General features: G+C 51.9%; 2 protein-coding genes across 8 annotated transcripts in view; one reads left to right on the forward strand and one right to left on the reverse strand.

The window, feature by feature from the left end:
• Positions 1-1,754: 1,754 nt before the first annotated feature.
• Positions 1,755-17,274, forward strand: SLC29A4 (solute carrier family 29 member 4; the record flags this gene model as incomplete). Of its 2 annotated transcripts, XM_080940555.1 has the most annotated exons (10): positions 1,755-1,923; positions 8,150-8,281; positions 9,053-9,166; positions 9,774-9,902; positions 10,793-10,867; positions 13,054-13,298; positions 13,907-14,048; positions 14,134-14,321; positions 15,703-15,943; positions 17,132-17,274. In XM_080940555.1, 10 exons carry the CDS (start codon positions 1,755-1,757, stop codon positions 17,272-17,274), a joined length of 1,578 nt encoding a protein of 525 aa, XP_080796681.1. The 2 variants fall into 2 exon arrangements, with proteins under 2 accessions (XP_080796681.1, XP_080796682.1); XM_080940556.1 differs by lacking the exons at positions 1,755-1,923; positions 8,150-8,281; positions 9,053-9,166 and having other exon boundaries at positions 9,819-9,902; positions 10,798-10,867.
• Positions 17,275-19,865: 2,591 nt separating this feature from the next.
• Positions 19,866-25,036, reverse strand: part of TNRC18 (trinucleotide repeat containing 18) — an 88,733-nt gene continuing 83,562 nt past the window's right edge. For all 6 annotated transcript variants that reach the window (XM_080941429.1, XM_080941427.1, XM_080941426.1 and 3 more), the window contains 3 exons: positions 22,819-23,055; positions 22,158-22,232; positions 19,866-21,394 (listed from right to left, as the gene is read on the reverse strand). In XM_080941429.1, coding sequence (XP_080797555.1) covers positions 21,188-21,394; positions 22,158-22,232; positions 22,819-23,055 — 519 coding nt within the window. In that variant the 3' untranslated portion in view covers positions 19,866-21,187. The remainder of the gene's footprint in view (positions 21,395-22,157; positions 22,233-22,818; positions 23,056-25,036) is intronic.

Below are 25,036 nucleotides of genomic sequence, written 5' to 3' on the forward strand. Positions count from 1 at the left end.
GCCTCAGCCAGGCAGAAGCCTCTCAGGCTGGTCTGGCTTTTCTGGGAGACTGCATCATGGGAGCCCCTACTGACGATGAGCCAGGCTTTTTGGATCTCAGGTGCCCTTCCCTCCAGGACTGAGCTTCCATTCCAGATGGGTCAGGGGACACTGTGAATGGTATTTCAACAGTGTCCCCTTCCCCAGCCCCTCTTGTCTAAGGTTGGCGGGCAGGAGTCTGATCTAGTAACTCCAAGCCTTCACTAATCCAGACCCTTTGGAGGTCAGGGAAGCGTATTCGGAGTGACTGACAAGACTGGGATTGTACCCAATGCCACTGTCATTCAAGCCCATGCCAGCTATGCCTTCGGCCCTTCTTAGTCTCTCCCGCTTCCAGATCTGACTGGCTACTACAACCAGAGTGACTGGAGAGGGGCCCTTTAGGACAGCCTCGAGCCTGGAGGGGAGGTTTCCCCTAGCACCCGGAAAGAGAAGTCTCCTGCTCTTGTCCACTGACCATGGGTACTGGGCCAGTCACCAACAGATGGAGTTCCTTAGGTCCCAGATTTTAAGTGTGCTGTGGGCTCCAAGGCCCAAGGAGACCACATCTCCGTCTCTGACCCTAACTTCATTCTGTCAAAAGTTAGAGGATGGAGAGACGGCATATCCAGGAGTGGGACTTGGTAACTGGTGGGAAGATTTCACCTGGGAAAGAGGTAAACTGAGGCAGCAGAGCTGCAGAAATGAGGACATGGTAAAGAAATGAAAACAGGTGGCTATGGCACAGGGTGCCCTGGTGACATGGGTCCAAAAGTAATCAACGTAGTAATCAATGTAGTTCTTTGAAGGTGGCATCCTTTAGAGGTTGGGGCCTTCCTGCTTCTTCCATGGCCTCTCTCACCTGTGCTTGCTGAGAAAGAGAGGCTGTCTCTGGCCATGCTTGGGGTCCACTGGCCAAATGGTACCATTGCCATGACTGCCTGTGTTCTAGGAAGAGTGTATATCTTCTCGTTATCAAAAGTATTTTCAACACAGTTTGAAAATCCACATGACAAAAGTTAAAGGAAGAAAAGCTAGATGACACTCCATGCACACGGGGTTGCCTAAATATCAGGGCATTTCCCAGCCCCAGGTTCTGTTCCTTCAAAATAAGGGCTGGTAGATCTGAACTTAAGCAAGAAACACTGAGGTAAGACTACAGTTGGTATGGCTCAGTGGTAGAGTCCCTGCCTAGATTCCCCAGTGAGGGGCTGGGGTGTGGCTCAGTGGTAGAGTCCCTGCCTAGAATCCCCCAGTGAGGGGCTGGGGTGTGACTCAGTGGTAGAGCCCCTGCCTAGAATCCCCCAGTGAGGGGCTGGGGTGTGGCTCAGTGGTAGAGCCCCTGCCTAGAATCCCCCAGTGAGGGGCTGGGGTGTGACTCAGTGGTAGAGCCCCTGCCTAGAATCCCCCAGTGAGGGGCTGGGGTGTGGCTCAGTGGTAGAGCCCCTGCCTAGGATCCCCCAGTGAGGGGCTGGGGTGTGACTCAGTGGTAGAGCCCCTGCCTAGAATCCCCCAGTGAGGGGCTGGGGTGTGGCTCAGTGGTAGAGCACTTGTACAGTGTGTGTGTCTCAGAGCTTTATCCTCAGTCTCACAAAACATATTCAAACAAGTAGAGCAATGGGTGAGGGATGAGTGGACCGACTACCCTGAGGTGTGCACCCTGACAACTTAGCTGTGGGGTGACATTGTCCCCTTCCCTTACTGCCTCATCTCCTTTCCTCACAGTGGGAACTGCCATGGGCTCCATTGGAAGCCAGCGCCTCAAAGACCCCTGCGTGGCAGCCACATCCAGCCAGAGTGTGGTGACAAGCTTTAGCTTTGACAACTTCCAGCTGGAGACCACAGCAGAGGGGGCTCAGGATGCAGGCGTCAGAGTCAGGGGTGCCCCCACTTTCACAGATTCTGGTGAGTGAGTGATATTAGCTGCCCCAGGGCAGTGACTGGCCACATGGCCCCTGGTCAGTCCTTGGGGCAAGAGGAGCTTCAGGTTGTCATGGGGACTAAGAGGCTCAGTCAGGAGGAGGTAGGTGGCTAGGGTAACAAATAATGACTATGCCCAGCAATGGTCTGTGTCATGTGACCTCTGCTACCGGCCATCCACAGCATGGTCCCTGGCCATAGACTTCTCATTTGTTTTCTTCAAAGCAAACCATTCCTGGTTGCAGAGAATGAGGAGTCTTGGATGTGAAGTTCAAGTAGCTGCTTTTCAGTCCCTCTGTGTGATCTCTGAGCCTGTGTGATTGGATGATAGAGAAGTGATTGATAGATGATCGATAGATAGATAGACAGATAGATGATAGACAGATAGACAGATGATAGATAGATAGATGATAGATAGACAGATAGATGATAGATAGATAGATAGATGATAGATAGATAGATAGATAGACAGATGATAGATAGATAGATGATAGATAGACAGATAGACAGATGATAGATAGACAGATAGAGGATAGATAGACAGATAGATGATAGATAGACAGATAGATGATAAATAGATAGATAGACAGATAGATGATAGATAGACAGATAGATGATAAATAGATAGATAGATAGACAGATAGATAGATAGATGATAGCTAGCTAGCTAGATAGATAGATAGATAGATAGATGATAGATAGATAGATAGATAGACAGATAGATGATAGATAGACAGATAGATGATAGATAGACAGATAGATGATAAATAGATAGATAGACAGACAGATAGATGATAGATAGATAGATAGATGATAGCTAGCTAGCTAGATAGATGATAGATAGATAGACAGATAGATGATAGATAGATAGATAGATAGATGATAGCTAGATGGATAGATAGATAGATAGATAGATAGATAGATAGATAGATAGATAGATGATAGAAGGCCAAGTATGGTGGCTCAGACTTATAATCCCAGCATTTGGGAAGAAGAGGGAGGATTACCACAACCCTAGACCAGCCTGGGCTGCATAACTTGACTTTGTCTTAATAAAGCCAAATAAATAATAGATATCTGAAATGATTGATGAATAGGTAGATTATGGATGAGTAGGAGAGTGGGTAAATGGGCAGATAGCTAAATGACAGGTGGGTGGACAGATGGGTCAGTTAAATAAACCATAGATTGGGTAGATGGGTGGATAGGCAGATGGGGAGAGGGGTATTCAGATGATGGATGGATGGAGGGTATATGGGTGTATGAATGAAGATTGATGGAGGTGGATGATGGATGAATAGAAGATGGATGGATAAAAGGATAACTGAGGAATGTGTGGGGGATGGGTGAGTAGATGATGGGTGGATGCTTGAATGGTGGATGTATGGATGGATGACTGATGGATGAGAGATGAATAGATGGTGGGGGATGGGTGGTGGGTGGATGGATGGAGGACAGATGGATGGATGGGTGGGTAGATGGCTAGGTGCATGGATGGACCATGGATGGAGAATGTCTAGATAGATGATGGGTAGGAAGGCGCTTAGTTATGGATGTGATATGGATTTGTGCACATGTATAGATTATAGATATTTATTATAAGAAACTGGCTTACTAGAGTAGGGCTGGTGAAGCCAGTATCTTAGAGCATCTTTTGTTGCTGTAACAAACACAGCACCTCAGATTGGGTACTCTATAAAGGATAGGGGCCTAAGCCTTCAGTGGCTGGGAATCGAGAACTCGCCACATGTTTCTTTTTTTTTAAAGATTTATTTATTATATTTATATGAGTACACTGTAGCTGTCTTCAGACACACCAGAAGAGGGCATCAGAGCCCATTACAGATGGTTGTGAGTCACCATGTGGTTGCTGGGAGTTGAACTCAGGGCCTCTGGAAGAGCAGCCAGTGCTCTAACCACTGAGCCATCCCTCCAGCCCTTGTCTCATGTTTCTGTTTGGCTTCTGTGAGGACTTCATAATGGCACCACAATGGCGGGAACCTGAGGGAGGTGTCACAGGAGGAGACAGAGCATAGGAGCAAGTCACAGGACAGACCAGCCTCATTGACCGCCAAGGGTGAGAGCGCATTCCTGTCAGGGAAACATGGACTCATCTTAGAGAGCCAAACACCAATCATGGCAAACCTCTGTGTCACTTCAGTGATGACCAAGCCTTCTCCAGTGCGTGAGCCCTTGGTAGGGACATACCACAGCCTGTCACAGGAGATCGTCCGGAGTGTACAAAGCAGGCAGGTCAGACACAGCCTGGGTCCCCTAGCCCAGGTTCAGGTCACCAGAAGACCAGCAGCCTCGTCGGATTAGGCCAGGCTCACCGTCATATTTTCCTCAGATGAACTCAAAGATCACTTTCTGCTGCGCTCTCCCTGGCCACACCTCAGTAAGTCGTGGAACAGCCAAGCCCCAGGCCTCAGCTGCTGAGCTATGAAACAGCCGTCCTCACAGTGTGGAGCATGCCTACTACCCAGATAAAGCCAAACCAGGGTCTTAGCACCACTGAGCATGATACAGTTCACGTTGGGGCCCTGAAACCATGCAAGCCGACTCTTCAGAGGCTGCCGATAACGGCTAACACATCTTGCAGGTCCTGTAACCTCTATACGGCCAGCAATTCGGAACACATCTTTTTTTTTTTTAAATAATTTATTTTGATTTTATGTACATTGGTGTTTTGACTGTGTGAGGGTGTCAGATCCCTTGGGGAAGGAGTTACAGACACTTGTGAGCTGCCATGTAGGTGCTCAGAACCGAATGCAGGGCCTCTGGAAGAGCAGCCAGTGCTCTTAACTGCTGAGCCATCTTTAAGCCCAGAGCACATCTTTAAGGAAAAACAAAAAGAAAACCAAAATCCTGGGTGTGGAGGTACACGCCTTCAATAGTAGCACTTGGGAGGCAGATCTCTATGAGTTCAAGGCCAGCTTCGTCTATAGATAGTTCTTCTAGTTCTAGGATAGCCAGTGCTACACATAGAGGAACTAAACCCGAGAGAGAGAGAGAGAGAGAGAGAGAGAGAGAGAGAGAGAGAGAGAGAGAGAGAGAGAGAGACAGAGACAGAGACAGAGACAGAGACACAGAGAGAGAAAGAGAGACAGAGAGAGAGACAGAGACACAGAGACAGAGAGAGGTGGGGCAAAAAGAAAGGTGTTTGTTTTTCTAGTGGGGTGGAGGGCACACATGTGCTGCAGATGTTAGAGGGCAACATGCAGGAGTTTTCTTCTGCCAGGTGGGTTCTTAAGACTGAACTGAGGTTGTGAGGTTTGGCCACACTCGCCACTACCCACTGAGCCATTTCTCCAGCCCTTAGGAACACATTTCATGTTACCAATAAGGGCATGTGAGATACAATAAAAAATATTTAAGGGTCGGCGAGATGGCTCAGTGGGTAAAGGAGCTTGTCACCAAGGCTGATGACTTAAGTTTGATCTCCAGAATCCACGTGGTAGAAAGGACAGATTTCCAGAAGTTGTCTGTGACTCCACATGCAGCTAGGTGTGAAGAGCTTGCTGTGTAAACATGACAAACCTGAGTTCAATCCCCAAAATATACATGAAAACTAGGTGTGGGGCTGGAGAGATGCTCAGCAGTTAAGAGCACTGGCTGCTCTTGCAGAGGACCTGGGTTCTGATCTGTGGTGATCCATCACGACCGTCCTTAACTCTGGTTAACTCTGGTTCCAGGGGATCTTATACCTTTCCCTGGCCTGGATTAGCACCAGCACGCACGATGCACAAATACACATTCATGAGAACACTTATACACATAAGTAATTTTGAAAACAAAACAAAAAGACCCAAGCAGGTTACCATCCCAGCCCTGGAGAGGTGGAGGACCCCTGGGGTTCTCTGACCAGCCAGTCTAACTTGATGGTTGAGCTCCAGGCTCAGTGAGAGACTGTCTCATCAGCAAGGTAGAAAGAGGTAGATAAAGCACCCGATGTCATCCACTGGCCTCCACATGTGCACCACCAACACGTACACTCAGTGATATATGTCACGTGATCATAGCATACGTTCATGACCAGCATACGTTCATGACCAGCTCATTCAGGTTCCCTCTGATGCTGGCAGACACCTCTCTGCTCGCAGCTCTGGTCCTGGCCTTTATTTCCCAAGGTTTGGGGCATTAGGGACCCTGTGTGCATTGGATCATTGAGATTTTCCCTTAGCCGTAACACTTGGGATGGAATTGCCACAAGAGGCCAAGTGTCCCTCTCACACTGGGCACATTCTTCCTCATTGATACAGGCAGCAGCCACTTGGCATGCCCTTGATAGTCAGGATTAATCCCCCATCCACAAAGGTCTCCTTTGGCTGCTGCATCAGGACCAGAGTGGCAACTTTTTATGTCCAAAGTGACAGAATTGTGATGTCTTGAGGTGAAAGCTAGAATTCCTTAGATCAGGGGACACAGATGTAGCCCAGTTGATAAATTGCTTGCTTAGCATGTGTGAGGTCCTAGGTTCCATCCTCAGTATCAAATAAATCAAGTATGGTGGTCCATGCCTATAATTCCAGAACTTGGGAGGTAGAGACAGGAAGATCAGAAGTTCAGGGTCATCTCTGGCTACACAATGAGCTGGAGGCCAGCCTGAGCTACATGAAGATCCTGGAGAAGAAAGGAGAAAGGAAGAAAGCTACTAGATGTGCAGGGACAGAAATGAGTGTTTTGTTAGTAGTTTCTAAAGGGACAGGTATCACTGCATGTCCATTCTGAGGAGACACCTGGACACCGTGACACTGTGTTAGAGCGTTAGACCGTGCTAGCCCCATACAGCATTGCCATGGCTGGCCCCATTACAGGGTCACCCACTATTTAGTCAGGCTTGCTGTGGCCTTGGCCAGAGTGGTTGTGATGAGATGGCTTCTGGTGAACAATGCCTATGACAATGGTGACAGCAGGTACAGTGACAGCACTCTTGGTCTCATTGCTGGGACAAAATACCTGACAAAGGCAACTTAAAGGAGGGAAAAGGTTTGCTGTGGTTCAAGTCTGAAGCATACAGACCGTCATGGCAGAGACAGCTTGGCGGCAGAAGCTGGTTGAGATATCAGAGGGCTGTTCAGTTCACTTTCCTGTTTCCATTCAGCCCAGGGCCCCAGTGGGATTGGTGCTACCCATATTGTGGGTGCATCTTACCACCTCATTTAACCCAGTCTTACCAACATGGCCAGAGATTTTTTTTTTCCATTGTGAGTCTAAAGCCCATCTCTTTAACAATTGACATTAGCTACCCCAGAGCCTGAGGAAATGGTTCAAAGGTTAAAAGCACCTGCCCAGCAAGAATGGGGATTTGAGTTTAAATGCAAGAACCCATATAAAAAGCCAGGCACAGGAACACATCTTGAATCCATCTGCCTCTACCTCCAGAGTGCTGGGTTAGAGACCTGTGCCACCACGCCCAGCTAAAATTTAAATTAAAGGGGGCAGGGGCTGGAAAGATGGTTCAGTGGTTAAGAACACTGACTACTCTTCCAGAGGTCCTGAGTTCAATTCCCAGCAACCACATGGTGGCTCACAGCCATCTGTAATGAGATCTGATGCCCTCTTCTGGTGTGTCTGAAGACAGCTACAGTGTGCTCATATACATAAAATAAATAAATAAATAAATCTTTAAAAAGCCAGGCACAATAGAGCACATTTAGGATACACCTGCCTCTACCTTCAGAGCGCTGTTGTTGGAGACCTGTACCACCACGCCCAGCTAAAATTTAAATTAAAAAGAAGGGAGACAGCTGGAGAGATGACCCTAATGTTAAGAGTTCTTTCTGCTTTTAGTGAACCCAAGTTTAGTTCCCAGCACCCACATCAGGTAGTTAACAACTGCTTGTGACTTTGACTTCAGAAAATGTGACACCCCAGTTTCTGTGGGCAGCTGCGCGCGCGTGTGTGCGCGCACACACACACACACACACACACACACACACACACACGAGATAGATAGACAGACAGACAGATAGAGAGAGGGATGGGTGGGTAGATGGATGGGTGGGTGGATGGATGGGTGGGTAGATAGAGAAAGAAAGAACGGGGTAGGAAAGGTAACACTGGCCGTGGTGTTTGTGATCTTGTAGATAGTGATTGGATTCCTGGAGCCCTGGTGGTGGACAATGGCTGTGGTGGTAGATAAGAACCATGGTGCAATGGTCACAGCCTGAGTGTGCTCACTAGCCTCTCCTGGTGTCTCCCCACTTAGCGGTAGAGGAGGCTGTGCCAGACGACCGCTACCATGCCATCTACTTTGCCATGCTGCTGGCTGGTGTGGGCTTCTTACTGCCATACAACAGTTTTATCACCGACGTGGACTACCTTCACCACAAGTACCCAGGTGGGTCCCTCTGCCATCCACACAGCCCTCAAAGGCATCTCAGCGCCTTCCCTGGGCCGTGACCTTCTGGGAATCCCAAAGGGCGGGACCCTGCCTGGAGATGTTTCTAGGAGAGAACAGCTGATGTGGTTTTTGGAGACACAGCAAATAACTGTACCACACTGGGTGGATGAATACCTGTGGCGTGACCTTTATTTGGGGAGTGTAGTAGTTACTTTTTTCATTGCTATGGTAAAATGCCTGAGAAAAAGCCATTGAAAGGAGGAAGGGCTTATTCTGGCTCACAGTTCACTGGATCTGGTCCACCCTGAAAGCGATGGTAGGCAGCAGGCAGGGAAGTGACGTAAATTGAGCAAGAGTCTGGCTTTTCACACTGCAGTCACACTCCAGAAGCAGAATGTAAACAGAAAGTAGCTCCTCCTATACAATCTCAAGCCCCTCCCCTTGTGACTGGGTTCCTCCAGTGAGGCTCCACCTCCTAAAGGTTCCACAGCGCCACCTGCTGGGGAATCGGGTGTTGCAGCACTTGAGCCCATGCGGGACATTTCACATTTAAACCTTGACAGGGAGTAGAGGTGGTTTATGGACCTATGTTAGCCAGGTTTCCAGTTGAGTTAGTCAGGGACCACTGTGGCAGACCAAGTGAGAACCTCAGCCTATCCACTGATTTACTCTGACAAATCAGCCCCTCGGGGAGAGTGAAAAGTCCTTGCAGGAGTGATTGAGGAGGCCAGAAGTCCCTCTCTGAGTCACTGCCCCTCTTATATCCAGGGACCTCCATCGTGTTTGACATGAGCCTCACCTATATCTTGGTGGCATTGGCGGCTGTGCTCCTAAACAACGTTGTGGTGGAGAGATTAAACCTGCACACGAGGATCACCACAGGTATTTAAGGCCACTCTGCGTTGTCCCCTTCCAGTGACTCTAAACTCCTCCTTTGAGCTCCTAGCCCATGGCACCTGCCCACCCAGCTTCCCAGCCTTGTGAAACAGGTGTTTTTTCTAGGACCAGGGCAGGCTTTGTGGTTGGAAGTCAAGGTAAGGAAGCTTGCCAGCACAGAGGCAGCACGTTACATCCCTAGGTCCCTACACAAGCCCTCCCCTTTGAACACAGGAGCTCCAACGGCTCCTCCTTCAGGAAGCTCACACCATTTCCCTGCAGACCAATTTTTCTCAACCACCCCGATGCTGTGACCCTTTAAAATTCCGCATGATGTGGTGACCCCAGCCCTACAATTATTTTCATTGCTACTTCATAACTGTAAATTTGCTGCTGTTACGATTCATAATGTAAATATCTGTGGTTTTCAGTGACTTTAGGTGACCCCTGGGAAAAGGTCATTCAGTCGTTATAGGGGCTGCTATCCACAGGTTGAGAACCACTATTGTAGACTCTCCTGGAGTCTTCTCCCTGCCTAATATTGAATGTCAGGAGGTGGGGAGCTCCCGCCTGGCTGCTCTCTGTGCCCTCACAGCGCCTCTGCTCCCCACAGGCTACCTCCTCGCCTTGGGTCCCTTGCTCTTTATCAGCATATGTGATGTGTGGCTTCAGCTCTTCTCTCATGACCAGGCTTACGCCATCAACCTGGCCGCCGTGGGCACCGTGGCCTTTGGTTGCACAGGTAGGGAATGGGGCCAGAATGCACCAGGAGGGCTAAACCCCTGTGGCTTTGTACAGGTAACGCACGGCACAAGGTGAATCACCCAAGTGCTGGGCATGCGTCTACTGGATGCACATACACACCACACACTGCAGAAAGACCGTCATACACTAAGGTCACTCTCATATGACACAGGTTTGGACGCAGCTCCCTGTTTCTCTTGATCCCCTGATCCTTCTGTCTCCACCTCCTTGGTGCTAGGATTACAAGCGTGTACCCCCAGCTCACACACACACCATCTAGTCTGTTCTGAGCTGGGCATGGGACCAGGGCTTTATGGATGCTAGGCAAACTCTGTGCTAGGTTACATCTCCAACCCACTCCCCTCTTTACTGAGACAGGGCCTCGTGTGGTCCAGGCTGGCTTCAAACCCCTAATCCTGTTGTCTGCAGCTCCCGAGGGCTTACATTACACGTGTACACATACCTCTCTTGCTTCTGCTACATGCTCCAAACCCACGAGAATTGGAGGTGGAGGTTATGTTCCACGCAGCCACAAAGGAGTGTGTGTGTGACTTAACAGCCCCATTTCAACAGAGCCTCTCTGTCACTGCTCTTGGAAGAAAGGCTGACAGTAAGTTTGCCCTGTCTCCAGCAAGGGGCATGTGTCATCTCCGTTCCCATCAGCCAGGACTTGTCAGTGATATTGAACCCCAGGGGCAGGAAGGTGACCATGCTCTGTGAACTTTTTGGGGCAACACCGTTTCCTTCCCGTGTTTCTGTATAGCTGTGGTAAACCTCACATTGCACATTCCTGCTTCCCAGTGCCAACATAACACAGGAGGTCCACAATGCCTCTGCATCAACCAATGGCACAAGGTATCTGACCATGTCCCCCATCTCTCTCTTAAGTGCAGCAATCTAGCTTCTATGGTTACACGGGATTACTGCCCAAGAGGTACACACAGGGGGTGATGACTGGAGAGAGTAAGTATTGTGACCCCCGCCAAGGGGCAGCAGTCTGGGGACACCATTGGGGAGGTGGGCTGGAAAGGGATGGTGACTATGGACTGGAAGGGATGGATCTTTGGGTGGGAGGGATACGTGTGCATGCCTGTGTATGCCAGGGTTCTACAGTGTGAGCAGCACGTGCGATTGGGAAGCATGCAGGTGGGTATATTTTGTGTGTCTGTTGTGTGACTTTTCCCTGAGGGGTGTGAATAGTTAGGGCACACGATCTACACACCACCACCAACAAAAAAAGCAGTTCCACCCAATCTAGCTTTGGAAAGTTTCTTTGCCTGATTCCCAGGCATGTGGGTGACTCAAAGACGGCCACACTGAGAAGCCCACCCCAGCCCCGGTATTAACTCAGAAAAGCTGGGTCCTCATGGCTCCCGGCACAGCCTGAAGGCAGCTCTGCTGGGAAGAGACTCCCCTTTCCCCCCGGCAATTGTTGCTGCTTGGCTAATCTTGAGGAGGTGCCTTGAGTATCTTGTGTGGTTCAACTGGGCTTTTAATCTTTATGTCTTTACTCTGTGTCTTTTTGAACACCCTCCTTTCTCCAAGAGGGGGTGCTTCAACTTTGGAAATTTGCAAAATTGTGTGTGTGTATTTGTGTGTGTGTGTGTGTGTGTGTGTGTGTGTGTGTGTGTATGGGGGCAAGTATGCTGAGGTTGTCTCTGTGTATGTGAAAGAGAGACAGAGACAGAGACAGAGAGAGAGAGAGAGAGAGAGAGAGAGAGAGAGAGAATGCACTTGGGCAAGTGTGCTGAGGGTTAGCCTGCCCAAGCCCATGACACCAGCTAGCGTCATTAAGAACCAAGCCGTCCTCAGATCCCCCCATTCCCCAGCCACCCGGCCTAGTGATCTCTTAATTGCTTGTCTGCCAAGCCACCTCCCAGATGCCCCTTTCGGATATCCAGTACCCTTACTAAAGCCTAAAATTCACCCAGGGCCCAGACCCCAAGAGGCCCCTGGACATGCCCTCCAGGCAGTCTGAACCTGTCTGGTCTCCTCTATTCTGTAGCTAGTCACAATTAGACCAGAAGCTGGGCTCAGCCAGTGTCACGTGGCAGCCTCTGTGGGCTCCTGCCATGTGTTGCCTGGAACATCAAACCATACCACCTAGGGCTAACTTCCGGGAGGTGGCCAGCACACAGGTGGCTTTGCAAGCCTGCAGATTTGTTGTCATTCTGAGACAGGGTCTCTTGTAGCTCAGGCTGGCTTCCAACTGTATATAGCTGAGGATAACCTTGAACTTCTGATCCTCCTGCTCCCAACTCCCGAGTGCTAGGATTCTAGGCATGTGCCACCATACTGTGTTTACACTGTGTTGGGACCAGGACACAATGTATGCTTAACAAGGACGCTATCAACTGAGCCACATGCATACCCGAAACCAGTAGATTTTTATGGTGGGATCTGTGAGGCTGGCCCTTGAGGGGGTGATATGGATTGCTTTGGGACTGTAGTACAGTAGCCAAGAGCCAAGTCAGAGTGCTGACTGTCATTCTGTGCGCCTGCCTCCCCCGATTTAACTGTCCCCTTCCAGGATAAGATGCTCTGACTCTTCCCCCTCTGGCCACATCCTCTGTCCTGGCGTACACCCTGCACCACTGTTGTGTGTTTCTGTGGCTTCTCCCCATCAAGCCTAGCAAAGCAGGGGCCTTGCACCCTCCTCGTGGGGGGCACCCAACAAGAGCCCAGTGGTGCTGCCCATGGTGTGTGAGCAGATGACAGTCAGATGGGTTGTGGGAGCTCCTTGGAAGGGGAGTTGACATAGGCTGGATATCAGACAGGCAGGCAGTCTAGGGGTGAGGCTGGTGAGATCAGATTCAACAGGGCTGAGACAGGAAGACAAGGAGAGGGGCTGCAAGTGGCTAGGGAAGGCTTAGAGAGAATCCGGTACCCTGGACAAGATGGAAGTGGTAACTAGGGTGGGGCTAGGAGGAACTGTGACTTGGACAGGATGCAGGGGGTGGGATCTTGTAGGATGATGGGCCAATATGGACCAGTATGGATTGGGGTGGGAACAGTGGAAAGATGGAGTGGCTAGGACCCAGTGAGGAAGAGCTGGTGCTTGGGATGGAGTGGGGTGGAGCAAGGGCATAAGAGGCATCGGTGGGGTAGGGTAGGTGATAGAGGCATTGGGAACTTTGATTTGCCTCCAGGCACGGCAGGGGTGATGATCTCTCTGAGCCGAATTCTCACTAAGCTGCTGCTCCCGGATGAGCGGGCCAGCACCATCATCTTCTTCCTGGTCTCCGCTGGCTTGGAGCTCCTGTGCTTCCTGCTGCACTTGCTGGTGCGGCGCAGCCGTTTTGTGCTCTACTACACCACTCGGCCTCGTGACAGTCGCCCTGTGCGGGCAGGCTATCGAGTGCACCATGATGTCGCATCAGGAGACATCCACTTTGTAAGTACAGGGACCTGGCCTGGCCTCCTTCTCCCACACAGGTGCCTGAAGAGTTCCTCATCAGCCCTGCTATTGATCCCCTGATGTCGAGCTGCAGGTTTGTACTCTGAGAAACTCCATTCTGTGGACCCCCTTCCCTGACACCTGTTGGGACAGTAGGAGGTGAGGGCTTCCAGCTATGGCCAGGGAGAAGAGCCCAGGATCTGTGGCAGATCCAGAACCTTGAAAGTGAGATTAATGGAAGTCAGGGGACTCCTATAATAAACTCCTTTCCATCACAGCTCAGGGGTCACTTTCCTATAAGGACCCCAACACAGACCATTGTTTCAAGGGTGGTCTCTTAATACCGACTCCTTGAGTAGCTTCAGCCTGGGTAAGCCAATGTGCAGTTCTGGAAGGCTAGAGCACCATCTTGTGGTCACATCCTGCATTACCCTTCCACCAGGGCGTAGGGGAGGCTTAAGGCTGGGTAGAGGGAAGGCAGGTAAATATTGTCCCTTGATAAGGAAGTGCACACAGTAGGTGCTAACTTAATGTCTAGCTGACTGTGGCTCCATCATTTGCCCTGGGTACCTGACCCATGACTCCCATCATCCCTTTCCACCCAGGAGCACCAAACGCCAGCCCTGTCCAGCAGCAGGTCCCCAAAGGACAGCCCGGCCCATGAGATGACCCACAGCAACAGTGGGGTCTACATGCGTTTCGATGTGCCTCGGCCACGAGTCAAACGGAGCTGGCCCACCTTCAGAGGTAAGCTGTGGGGTCTGGCGGCATCTGCGGCTGTCCAGCACAGAGCCCGTGAGGACCAGCCTCTAACACACCTCAATCCCCCCAGCCCTGCTGCTGCACCGATACGTCGTGGCGCGGGTCATCTGGGCCGACATGTTATCCATTGCGGTCACCTACTTCATTACCCTGTGCCTGTTTCCTGGCCTGGAGTCCGAGATCCGCCACTGCGTGCTGGGAGAGTGGTTGCCCATCCTGGTCATGGCCGTGTTCAACCTGTCAGACTTTGTGGGCAAGGTGAGCCGCAGGGTAGCTTTGGGGAGCCCCAGAATAGCTCTGGTCTTTCTGGAGCAATGCCAGGCCGAGGATACATGTGAGTTCCAGGTGGAGAGAGTGGGAGCTGTGAGTGTCACCGTCTCTAACACTGTTCCATGGAGCACAACCCCTGCCTGGTCTCTTCGGCATCAACTGTTTCAGGCCAGAACCAGCCCCGAGACTCCTGCCTCACAGTCACTAGTAGATCTGTGAGAATGACTCGGGCACAGGCTGCCAGCTGGCCAGCAATCTGTCACAGTAGGTGGACTTGGTGTTCAGAGCTGGAGGCACCCTAGCCACCCTGCAGCTCAGATGACCTGTGTCTCTTTGCGGTCAGTTTGCTGTTACTGTGCTTTATGAAGTATGCAGGGTGGAACCCAAGGCATTAGTCTTGTTGGGCAAGCGTTCTACCACTGAGCCACACCGGGAGTGTTCTAAAATCCCCCAGTGAGGGGCTGGGGTGTGGCTCAGTGGTAGAGCCCCTGCCTAGAGTCCCCCAGTGAGGGGCTGGGGTGTGGCTCAGTGGTAGAACCCCTGCCTAGAATCCCCCAGTGAGGGGCTGGAGTGTGGCTCAGTGGTAGAGCCCCTGCCTAGGATCCCCACTGAGGGGCTGGGGTGTGGCTCAGTGGTAGAGCCCCTGCCTAGGATCCCCACTGAGGGGCTGGGGTGTGGCTCAGTGGTAGAGCCCCTGCCTAGGATCCCCCAGTGAGGGGCTGGGGTGTGGCTCAGTGGTAGAGCCCCTGCCTAGAGTCCCCAGTGAGGGACTGGGGTGTGGCTCAGTGGTAGAGCCCCTGCCTAGAGTCCCCAGTGAGGGGCTGGGGTGTGGCTCAGTGGTAGAGCCCCTGCCTAGAGTCCCCAGTGAGGGGCTGGGGTGTGGCTCAGTGGTAGAGCCCCTGCCTAGAATCCCCAGTGAGGGGCTGGGGTGTGGCTCAGTGGTAGAGCCCCTGCCTAGAATCCCCCAGTGAGGGGCTGGGGTGTGGCTCAGTGGTAGAGCCCCTGCCTAGAGTCCCCAGTGAGGGGCTGGGGTGTGGCTCAGTGGTAGAGCCCCTGCCTAGAGTCCCCAGTGAGGGGCTGGGGTGTGGCTCAGTGGTAGAGCCCCTGCCTAGGATCCCTTGGGGAGGTGTTGGGGGTGAGGAGCCAGAGGCATGGCTCACTTTTAGAGTGCTTATCTAGCATACTTCAGGTTTCACTTTCTATCACCAGTACTGAAATGGAGAGGGAGGAGTGTGTGAGATTTAGGGGCCCTTGTGAGGTTGGCTGGAGCACTAGTCAAGGCTGTGTGGGGACAGGGTGTAGCTGGAGGGCCTGGTGGAGAGATGGCCATTGGCTGGGTGGGTAATCCCACATTTCTTGTTCTCTGCAGATCCTGGCAGCCCTACCCGTGGACTGGCGCGGCACTCATCTGCTAGCTTGCTCTTGCCTGCGTGTGGTCTTCATTCCCCTCTTCATCCTGTGTGTGTACCCCAGTGGCATGCCTGCCCTCCGCCACCCTGCCTGGCCCTGTGTCTTCTCGCTGCTAATGGGCATCAGCAATGGCTACTTTGGCAGTGTGCCCATGATCCTGGCAGCTGGAAAAGTGAGCCCCAAGCAGCGGGAGCTGGCAGGTAAGACCCACTGGCTTGAGGGACACTCAGGGGTTCCTCTTGACAGCCTCCTGACCCTCTAGCAAAAAAGCTGAGGCCTGAAAAACCGGCCAAGGAGTGTGAAAATATATTAGTCCCAAGGGTTAATGACGAGGGAGTTGTAGGTGTAAGGACGTCTGTAAGTTCTTCATGGCTAGCTGGGGAGCCTCTATACCAAGCACTCTCCTAAGCAGTAGGGGCATGATGCTACCCACATTTGTGGGGTTACAGTTCTGAGACAGAGATGGCCAGTAAACAGAGAGGTAACAGACAAATGTGATGTGTTTCCTAGAGGCTCTTAGTCTGAGAAGTTAGGACAGATGTAAGAACTGAGGGACCATGATGTAAAAGAGAACCATCTTGCAAGACTTCACTGAGAAGATGGCTTTTGAGCAAAATCATGGAGGTAAAAAATGAGGAAGACAGGTTCAGGAAGGTACAAGGAACAGCATTGAGGCAGAGGGAGCCATGTGTCCAAAAGTCCTGGGGTATGGCTCGCTGACAGAGTGGAGTTGGGGACTGTCAAGCCTAGAATTCCCCAGTGAGGGGCTGGGGTATGGGAGCCCCTGCCTAGAATCCCCCTGAGGGGCTGGGGTGTGGCTCAGTGGTAGAGCCCCTGCCTAGAATCCCCCAGTGAGGGGCTGGGGTGTGGCTCAGTGGTAGAGCCCCTGCCTAGAATCCCCAGTGAGGGGCTGGGGTGTGGCTCAGTGGTAGAACCCCTGCCTAGAATCCCCAGTGAGGGGCTGGGGTGTGGCTCAGTGGTAGAGCCCCTGCCTAGAATCCCCAGTGAGGGGCTGGGGTGTGGCTCAGTGGTAGAACCCCTGCCTAGAATCCCCAGTGAGGGGCTGGGGTGTGGCTCAGTGGTAGAGCCCCTGCCTAGAATCCCCAGTGAGGGGCTGGGGTGTGGCTCAGTGGTAGAACCCCTGCCTAGAATCCCTCAGTGAGGGGCTGGGGTGTGGCTCAGTGGTAGAGCCCCTGCCTAGAATCCCCAGTGAGGGGCTGGGGTGTGGCTCAGTGGTAGAACACAGGGTCTCACAGGCTCTTGAGCCCTGACCATTGTCACCACAGTGCACACACGAGTCGCTGTGGCTGCAGAGATCATCTAGCACAGCAGCCTCACCCCCCGCCCACGACTGTTCTTTGCACTGTTCATGTCATTCCTGTCCACAGGAAACACCATGACTGTGTCCTATATGTCGGGGCTGACCCTGGGCTCTGCCGTGGCCTACTGCACCTACAGCCTCACCCGTGACGCCCACAGCAGCTGCTTTCAAATGGCCACCGCTAATGACTCCTTCCCTGTCGGCCCCTGAGCCAGGCCCTCCCGATCCTGCCTCAGTGCCTGCGGAGTCCTGGCTGCCTCCTAAGCCACTAATGCCACCTCGCCACCTCGTTCCAGTTGCGCACTGCAGATGGAACACCACCATCCTGGGCACCGCCTCCTCGTGTCCTGTGCTGGGTCAGGCACCTGCCCTTCACGCTCTATGTCCAGAGGCTCAACATTTGTCACACCATCATGGTGGGGTTATTCGGCCTCAAAGCCAGTCAGAATGGCTGACTCCTTCACTGTGACCCCACTGTGGGGGTCCCATGGTCTTTGATGTAGTTTTCATTTACTAGACAGGGGAACCTCCTTTTATTAGAAACCTCGGAGGAAAGTCCCCAACCCTACTCTGTCCCCTTCTTGTTCTTAGACACTTCTTCATACCCCCCCTCACACACACATATAAAGCATTAAGTCTGGAAAACTCTTTCCTAGGTCTATACAGGCCTCCTGTAGTCATAGCAACAGAGCTGACCTGGGTGCACCCACCTTAGGTGGAAGACTTCCCCCACGCACCCCCTTAGAGCACAGGCTAAGGGCCACAGCTAACAGGGATAACCCATTTTCCTCCCCGCTCCATTCGACTTATCCATAATGCGGGGCAGCTGAGATCCACTCGTGACCTAGACCACCCCGCTCCCATCCACTGAGAGTCAAGTCATGACATGTCACACTTGAAACCCTGGCAAGTAGCTGCAAGAAGTGGAGTCTTGGGTGCCAGGGTTGGCTGTAGGCCCTCCTGCCAAAGAGAGCTCTTGCTGAGCTAAGACACTTGCCTCTCCGCACACTCTGGCCCCAGCTGTGACCACCCTGTACCAGTCCCTGCTGTGTCCTGTCTGTGTGTCCTCTGACTACCGCACTGGCCATTAAAGATGGCAGAGACTGCCCCCCCCGCTGTCCCTGAAGAGGTGTTTGTGGAGGGAGGGGTGGGAAGTGAGCCACGGGGTAGGGTGGGGGGATTAAAATGGGGTCCTGGTGGGAGAAGTCTTTCCCACAATGCCGAGACGCTGGTCCCACCTATGAAACAGCACACCCACCCTGCGTTTGTGTTCTTAGAACTGATGCTTGGTCAGGAACCTGCTCTTATGTCCAGTGCTGAGCATCTGGGGCTTGCACTGGCCTTAATGACCAATGACCCCATGAGGACGGGGAAATATATGCATCTGGCTCACAGGAAGAACTCAAAAAGGGGAGTGAGTTGTGTGTCCAGGCTCTACCCCTCTGGGCCTGAGAGGCAAGCTACTCAAAGCCAGGAATGGATTCTTCTGGTGTCTGTCTGTCTGTCTCCCCTCCCCCACCCTGTGTGTGTGTGTGTGTGTGTGTGTGTGTGTGTGTGTGTTGCTGGTGTGGTGTGCATATATGCACAGAAGCCAGAAGATGTCCAATGTCCACTATTACATCACCTTCTGCCTTCCTTGTCTCACCAAACCCGCTCCTCAACACTTAGGCTGGACTGACTGGCCAGCGAGCCCCTGGAATCCAGCTGGTAAACCCCTCCCCCCACTGGCTATGCTATTCTCTTGAAGAGTGTTCTGTGGGTTCGAACTCAGTCCTGCTTGTATAATCAATGCTTTAACTCACTGAGCTGCCTCCCCAGGTCCAGAGGCCTCCTTTCCTTGTTCTGGATCCCCAAAGAATGGAATTGGAAAATAGGGACTTGGAGGAGGGCCCCTTAGGTCCTGTAGCCTCAGGGACCTACTTGCTATACAAGCCTTGAGGGCCCCAGTTAGGCAACCTGATGATCAAGACCAAGGCTGTGGTGATGCTACAGGTGGACACCAGATGGCAACAGTGACACTTCCCACCCACCTGTTCCTCTGCCACCTCTAGCTCCACCTGTTGCCCACCCTCTCACCACCCCCACCCCCTGCCCACCGGTCCTCCAACCCAGCTTCTACAGGCCCCAAAACTATTCCTCACCCTTCCAGATGTGGGCTTGACCTGTATGATTGCCTGTATGTAGAGGGGCATCTGGAGGTGTCAACCCACTCTGACAGGTTTTCACTGACAGTCTATCTGGTTGGACTAGCTACTCAGCACTGGGCTCCTGGGGCACAGCCACGCCTGTTTGCTCGTGTTTCCTGGGTATTGGACTTAGACAGGCATTTTACTGACAACTTCTCCATTCTGTAGCTCAGAAAAGGTTTTAGATGTATGTGTTTGGCCTGCAAGCATGTCTGCACCTAGAGAAGCCTGATCAGAAGGGGAACTGAGTTACATATGGTTGTGAGCTGCCATGTGGGTGCTGGGTACTGAACCCAGAACTTCTGCAAAGGCAACAAGCACTCTCTCCAGGCCCCAGCTCTTGTACTTTAACCAGGACAGATCACTTGGTCTTTGAGAACTTTCTGAAACGCCGGACCAAGCTCACCTGCATGCGCGGTGCAGCAGCTCCAGGCTGCACCCTTAACTTTTCAACCCTGACAAGTGGGGCTCCTGTCACTGAAAACCAATACTGTGTGGCTCCATCCTCTCTCCATCTCTGGGTGCCTCAGAACGAGGGCCCTGCCTGGACTCCACACCGATTCTGCCGTCCCAGGGCCCCCAAATAAGCCACTCCAAAGACATAGTATTTTTCCAATTAAATTTTTCTTTTCTCTTTTTCTTTCCTTTTTCTTTTTTATGAAAAAAAGATCACACAGAATTTGCCAACAAACAAAATTCCAAAAGAAACTTAAAAAAAAAAAAAATCAGGAACAGTAATTACTCCCCACCCCAAAAAGAAAAGAAAAAACAAAACCGAAATCTGGCTTTTCCTTCCTTCAAGATTGTCTGCTCAAAGCCTCCGGGGACCCCACTGGGGTCTGGCAGGCACAGGGGGACTGGTTAAGTGCTTCGGGCTGAGCTGGGGGCTGGGCTCTGGTCCCCTCCATCTATCTCCATCTCTCATCCTTTTGGGAGCACATACAGTACACATGGGCAGGGGTGAGGATACAGGGGAGTCGGGGGGGGAGGCATGAAGCCGGTGCTAGACATTCACGATCTAACAGGAAATAAAAAATAATATTCTGCACGTCAGAATGTGTTTTTTTTTATAATTTCATAGCTATTTTTCACAGTTTTAAAAAGTTTATATATATATTTATATATATTTATCTTTATATATATAATTAAAAAGTTGACTCCATTTAAAGGTGTATGATACAGGGGCAGGCTACAGTAAACTGTACAGGTAACCTTTCGGATCCTCCTGGTGGAGGGGCCGGGCGGGCCGTGCCGGGCGTGGGCGCGGATTTCAGCACCATTGGGGATTTCTGTAGTGTAAGGGTCTGGGCTGGGGGGCCCATGGGGTATGGTGATGCTCCTGGGCTGCCCTCCCCTGTCTTGTTCCCCAAGTCCAGGCTGTCCTGAGAGAGTGGAGGTCGGGCATGCAGACACCCAGATGCCCGGGTGTGATTGGTGGAGCTGGCTGGCGTTGGGGGCCCCCGGCCCATGGTAGGAGGTCTTCAATGGGCTCCGTGCTGGGTGTGGCTGAACTATATCCCAAACATCGGTTTGGGTCCTTGGAACTCTCCTTTACCCCATCCACAGAATCAAAGAGTCTACACGGGCCCAGAGCTCAGAGGGCAGCCTCATCAAGCGCATACAAAGTGCTGAAGGGAAGTCCTCACTGAGGTGACCCTGAGGGAACAGCAGAGCCGGACCCTGATAGCTGAGGGGGGGGTGTCTCAGCATGAGGGCACCAGGGGATGACCAGAAAGGGTCTGGAAATGTGTGCACATGTGTGCACACACGTGCATGCATACAGGCACACACATGTACACACTCGCACTTGCCTGGGGCGTCCACCTGGCCACATGCACACGCTCACGAGCACACTGGCATGCACACAACACACGTGGTCCCGCGCCATGGCAGTGGTGGGGAGGGGGTCTCTGTGGGCCCCGCTGGGTGAGTGGTACTCAGCAGAGCACAGGCACGCCGTCCGTGGAGAAGATCATGCCTGTGGTGGGCTCATAGGTGCCCGCGAGGTAGTAGAGGCCCTCGCTGTCCTGGTATTTCTTGGTCTTCAGCATCTGTTCATACTGCTCCAGGCCCACCACCAGGCACTTGTGGGACACTGTCTGAACATCGTTCTCATCCACATGGGAGGACTGGTACAGGGCACGCTGTGGGGGGCACAGTGTGGGTGTTAGGGTCTGGAGGGAGTCCTCCTGGATCAGGGAGACCCCGGGATGCTTTAAGGGCAGAGACCTGGAGACAGAAGAGGAGCGATGGAGAGAGAGATGGGAACAGAGAGAGAAGCAAGAGATGGAGAGACAATGAAAGAGAGACAGACACTAAGCGAGATTAAGAGATGGAGGGAAACAGGTAGCAAGAGAAGACAGGCTGCCCAAAAGTATAAATGGACGTAATGCCATCCCCATTTTGTTCAGATCCTCAGAAACCACGTAAGTAGCAGATGGGTTTGGTAGCCCCCATGAAATCTCAGCCTTGGACGACAGAGACAGAGGACCTCTGGAGCAAGCTGGCTAGTAAGACCAGCCATATCAGTGAGTTCTGGGTTTGGTATCAAGGAAGCCTCCCAACGCTGGCAGTGAATCTCTAGCCACATACACATGCACACTGGCCACCAGCTTGCACCACAGGTACAATGTGTAGGCAGACACAGAAAAGAAGTAAAAATGAGAGAAACAACAGAAGAAAAGATGAACAGATGTGCCTGTAAATGCCAGAGCAAGACACAGAAAGCAAGGGACACTAGGAGGCACTGGACCAAAGGCAGAGTCATGGGACAGAGACAGGGACTCCATTAGGTCAGAGCCACAGACACAAGAAAGAGAGGCAGGGAGGGACAGAGCAGAAAGCTTGAAGCCCGCCCCATCTAAATGGAGCTTGCACCCCAGCACCAAGATCCCACTGCTGCCTTACCTCCATAAAGTCCTTCCTCTGGCTGGAGGCCCGCAGGGCTGCAGGGAGGCCGTGCCCTGACTTCTGGTCCCAGTGCTGGGGGACAGATGGATGAGGAGAATTCTGAGCCTTGTTGTCTTCCCATCTGAGACCCCAGGCCCACTACACAAACTCCCTGGACTCAACCTTCCCACTTGTAGGGCCACAAGCTCCCAGCATGCCCAGCCTCAAACAGTGTGATGGTTTTTAATTGCCAATTTGATACAACCTAGAATTATCTGGGAAGAATCTCAATAAGGCATTAAGTCAGGCTTGGTTGTGGGTGTATCTGTTGGGGATTATCTTGATTTTGTTAAGGTGAGAAGAGCCAGCCCACTGTGGGGGGCTCTACTCCCTGCACAGGGAACTCTGGACTACAGGAGTAGAAGGAGCAAGCTGAACACTAAACATGAATGCCTTTATTCTCTCTGCTCCTGACTGGATAGACTGTCTCATGCTCTTCCCACTGTGACTCCCCATGGAGCTGAACTATACAGAACAAAGAACTGTCAGCTAAAAGAAAACCCTTACTTCCCCCAGGTTGCTTTCTGTCAGGGTATTTTATCACATCTACAAAAATGAAACACCATGGGTCTACCTTTACATATTAGGGTCTCCCTCAGTTCCCAGCAGGGAAACTCACCTGGCCCTCATGGAACTGCTTGCCCGGGCTGGTCTCCTCTGGATGGTAGAACCACTTGACTCGAACTACCATATTGTTGCCCCACGACTCCCACATACTCTGGATCCGGCCAATGTAGGGCAGGTTGGGGCGGCCAGCTGACAGGAAGACTGCACAGTCGCCAATGCGGATCATCTCCTTGCCTCGGACGATGGCCTTGTAGAAGAGCTTTCGGGCCTTACCTTTCATGCCTCGCCGCTGTGGGAAGCAATGACTCAGGGCTAGAGCCCAGCACTGTGCCCAGCCCCACAGAGGCAAAGGCAAGACACCCCAGCAGGCACTGTCTAGGCAGATCTGGCTCCCCGGTCCCCAGACCTAAGTCACCTGCCATCAATCCTGGGGGTCTGCATGGGAAGGAGGCCTTGGCTTTGAGTTTAGAAGTGCTCCCACCTACCCTGAGTTATTTAATGAGCAGCTGCTGGGCGTGGAATACAGTCTACAGCTGGTGTCTGACAGAACAAGTGGGCTATTGGAGGTGCTGTCTTAAAAGGAGCTATCGGGCCTCTGGCTCTGTTTCCTGCCAGTCAAGACTGGTTTCTGCACCATGTGCTCCTGCATTAGCAGAGGCCCAAGCAAAACCATGAGCCAAAACAAACCTTTCTTTTTCATAAGTTTATCATCTCAAGTAATTTCTCATAGCAACAGAGGGAGTGTATGTGTTTGTGTACGTACATACATACATGCAATGTATGTGGCAGCCATAGGGATTGTCCTTTACTGTCCTCCATCTTGTTTTGTTTGTGTGTGTCTTTGTGAGTGTACGTGCATATGTGTGTGCAGATGCCCACAGAGGCAGGAGAAAGATTTCAGATCCTTTGGAACCTAAGTCTACAGGCATTTGTGGGCTACCAATGTAGGTGCTGAGATTCAAACTCAGGTCTAGAGCTCTAGTAACTTCTGAGTCATTTCTCTAATCCTTGGGCCTTCTTTCTTTCTTGGAGACAGGGTCTCATTATGTAGCCCTGGCTGTCCTGGAACTCACTATGTAGACCAGGCTGGCCTCGAACTCACAGAGATCCTCTACCCTCAGCCTGATGGATGCTGGGGTTAAAGACACATGCCACCATTCTTGGCTCCACCTTAGTTTTTGACACAGGATCTCTCACTGAACCTGGAATTCCTCAATATACCACTGAAAATATGGGGGGTGGGGGTAGGAGCTGGGAGAGGAGAGTGGAGCCAGGAAAAAAAGGAAGGGGAAGGGGGGGACAAAGAAAACGCCCCCTTCTGAAACAGACCTGATTCTGACATTGCTGCACCCCCAACCTCTCCAGCTTCACTGAACCTAGGAGCTTATGCCACACACACAAGCCAGGGTCTCCTCAAACGCTGCAGGAGGCCACCAGATACCCCTAAGCCCATCACTGTTAAGCCCCAACTCCTAACTCTGCTAGAGTAGGTCAACTAGGCAGAAAAGGGGTTTCAGCTGACAGGGGCACCTCATCAGAATTGCTCACATAGCCCAGGGACTCTGGCCTAGGCACCAGGATGGGCTTGTGGACAGGGAAGCCCTACAGGTGAGCCTGGCTACCAAGGGTCAGTTACTGACTGTCCCCAGAGGCTCTGATGTAGGTCTCGGCTGCCCAGCATGGAGTCACTGGGAAGTGGTAAGGAAGCAGCAGGGAGGGGCTCGTGAGGTCAGTAGGTCATTAAGGAAGGCCCTCAAGGGAATTCAAGGCCTGGGACAGTCCCTCTTTCTGTGCTGACTGGACACACTATGAGCAGGCTATTTCCACATAGGCCTCCCTATCACATCTAGCACACAGGGAGCCCTGTTCCACCCTCAGGATGTCATGAAGAGAACATGTTAGTACATGCCTATAATCCTAGCGTGCAGCAGGATTGGAAACTCGAGTTCTTTCTCACTACCGTGAGAGAAAGCCGAGCAACACACTGGAGCTCTGAATCTTTCTACTCTCCAGGTATGGGTAGACTGCTGACCATGAGGGCTGGCTGTATCCATCCACATGGAAGCTTCCAGAATAGTCACTGACCACACCCTTCACTGACAAGTGTACGTACATGTGTGTCTCATCCCATATATGTGACCTGTATGTGTAAGTGGGCACCTATGACTTTACTCCTGTGTATTCCTATGTAGTGTGTTCACATCTCTATGGTCCATTTATAATTACTTTGCTCATTACTAGTCAAATACCTGACAGATTAAACAAAAAGA

This window comes from Micromys minutus, assembly GCF_963924665.1.
Source record: "Micromys minutus genome assembly, chromosome: 29".
In the NCBI taxonomy this organism is placed as follows: Eukaryota; Metazoa; Chordata; class Mammalia; order Rodentia; family Muridae; genus Micromys; species Micromys minutus.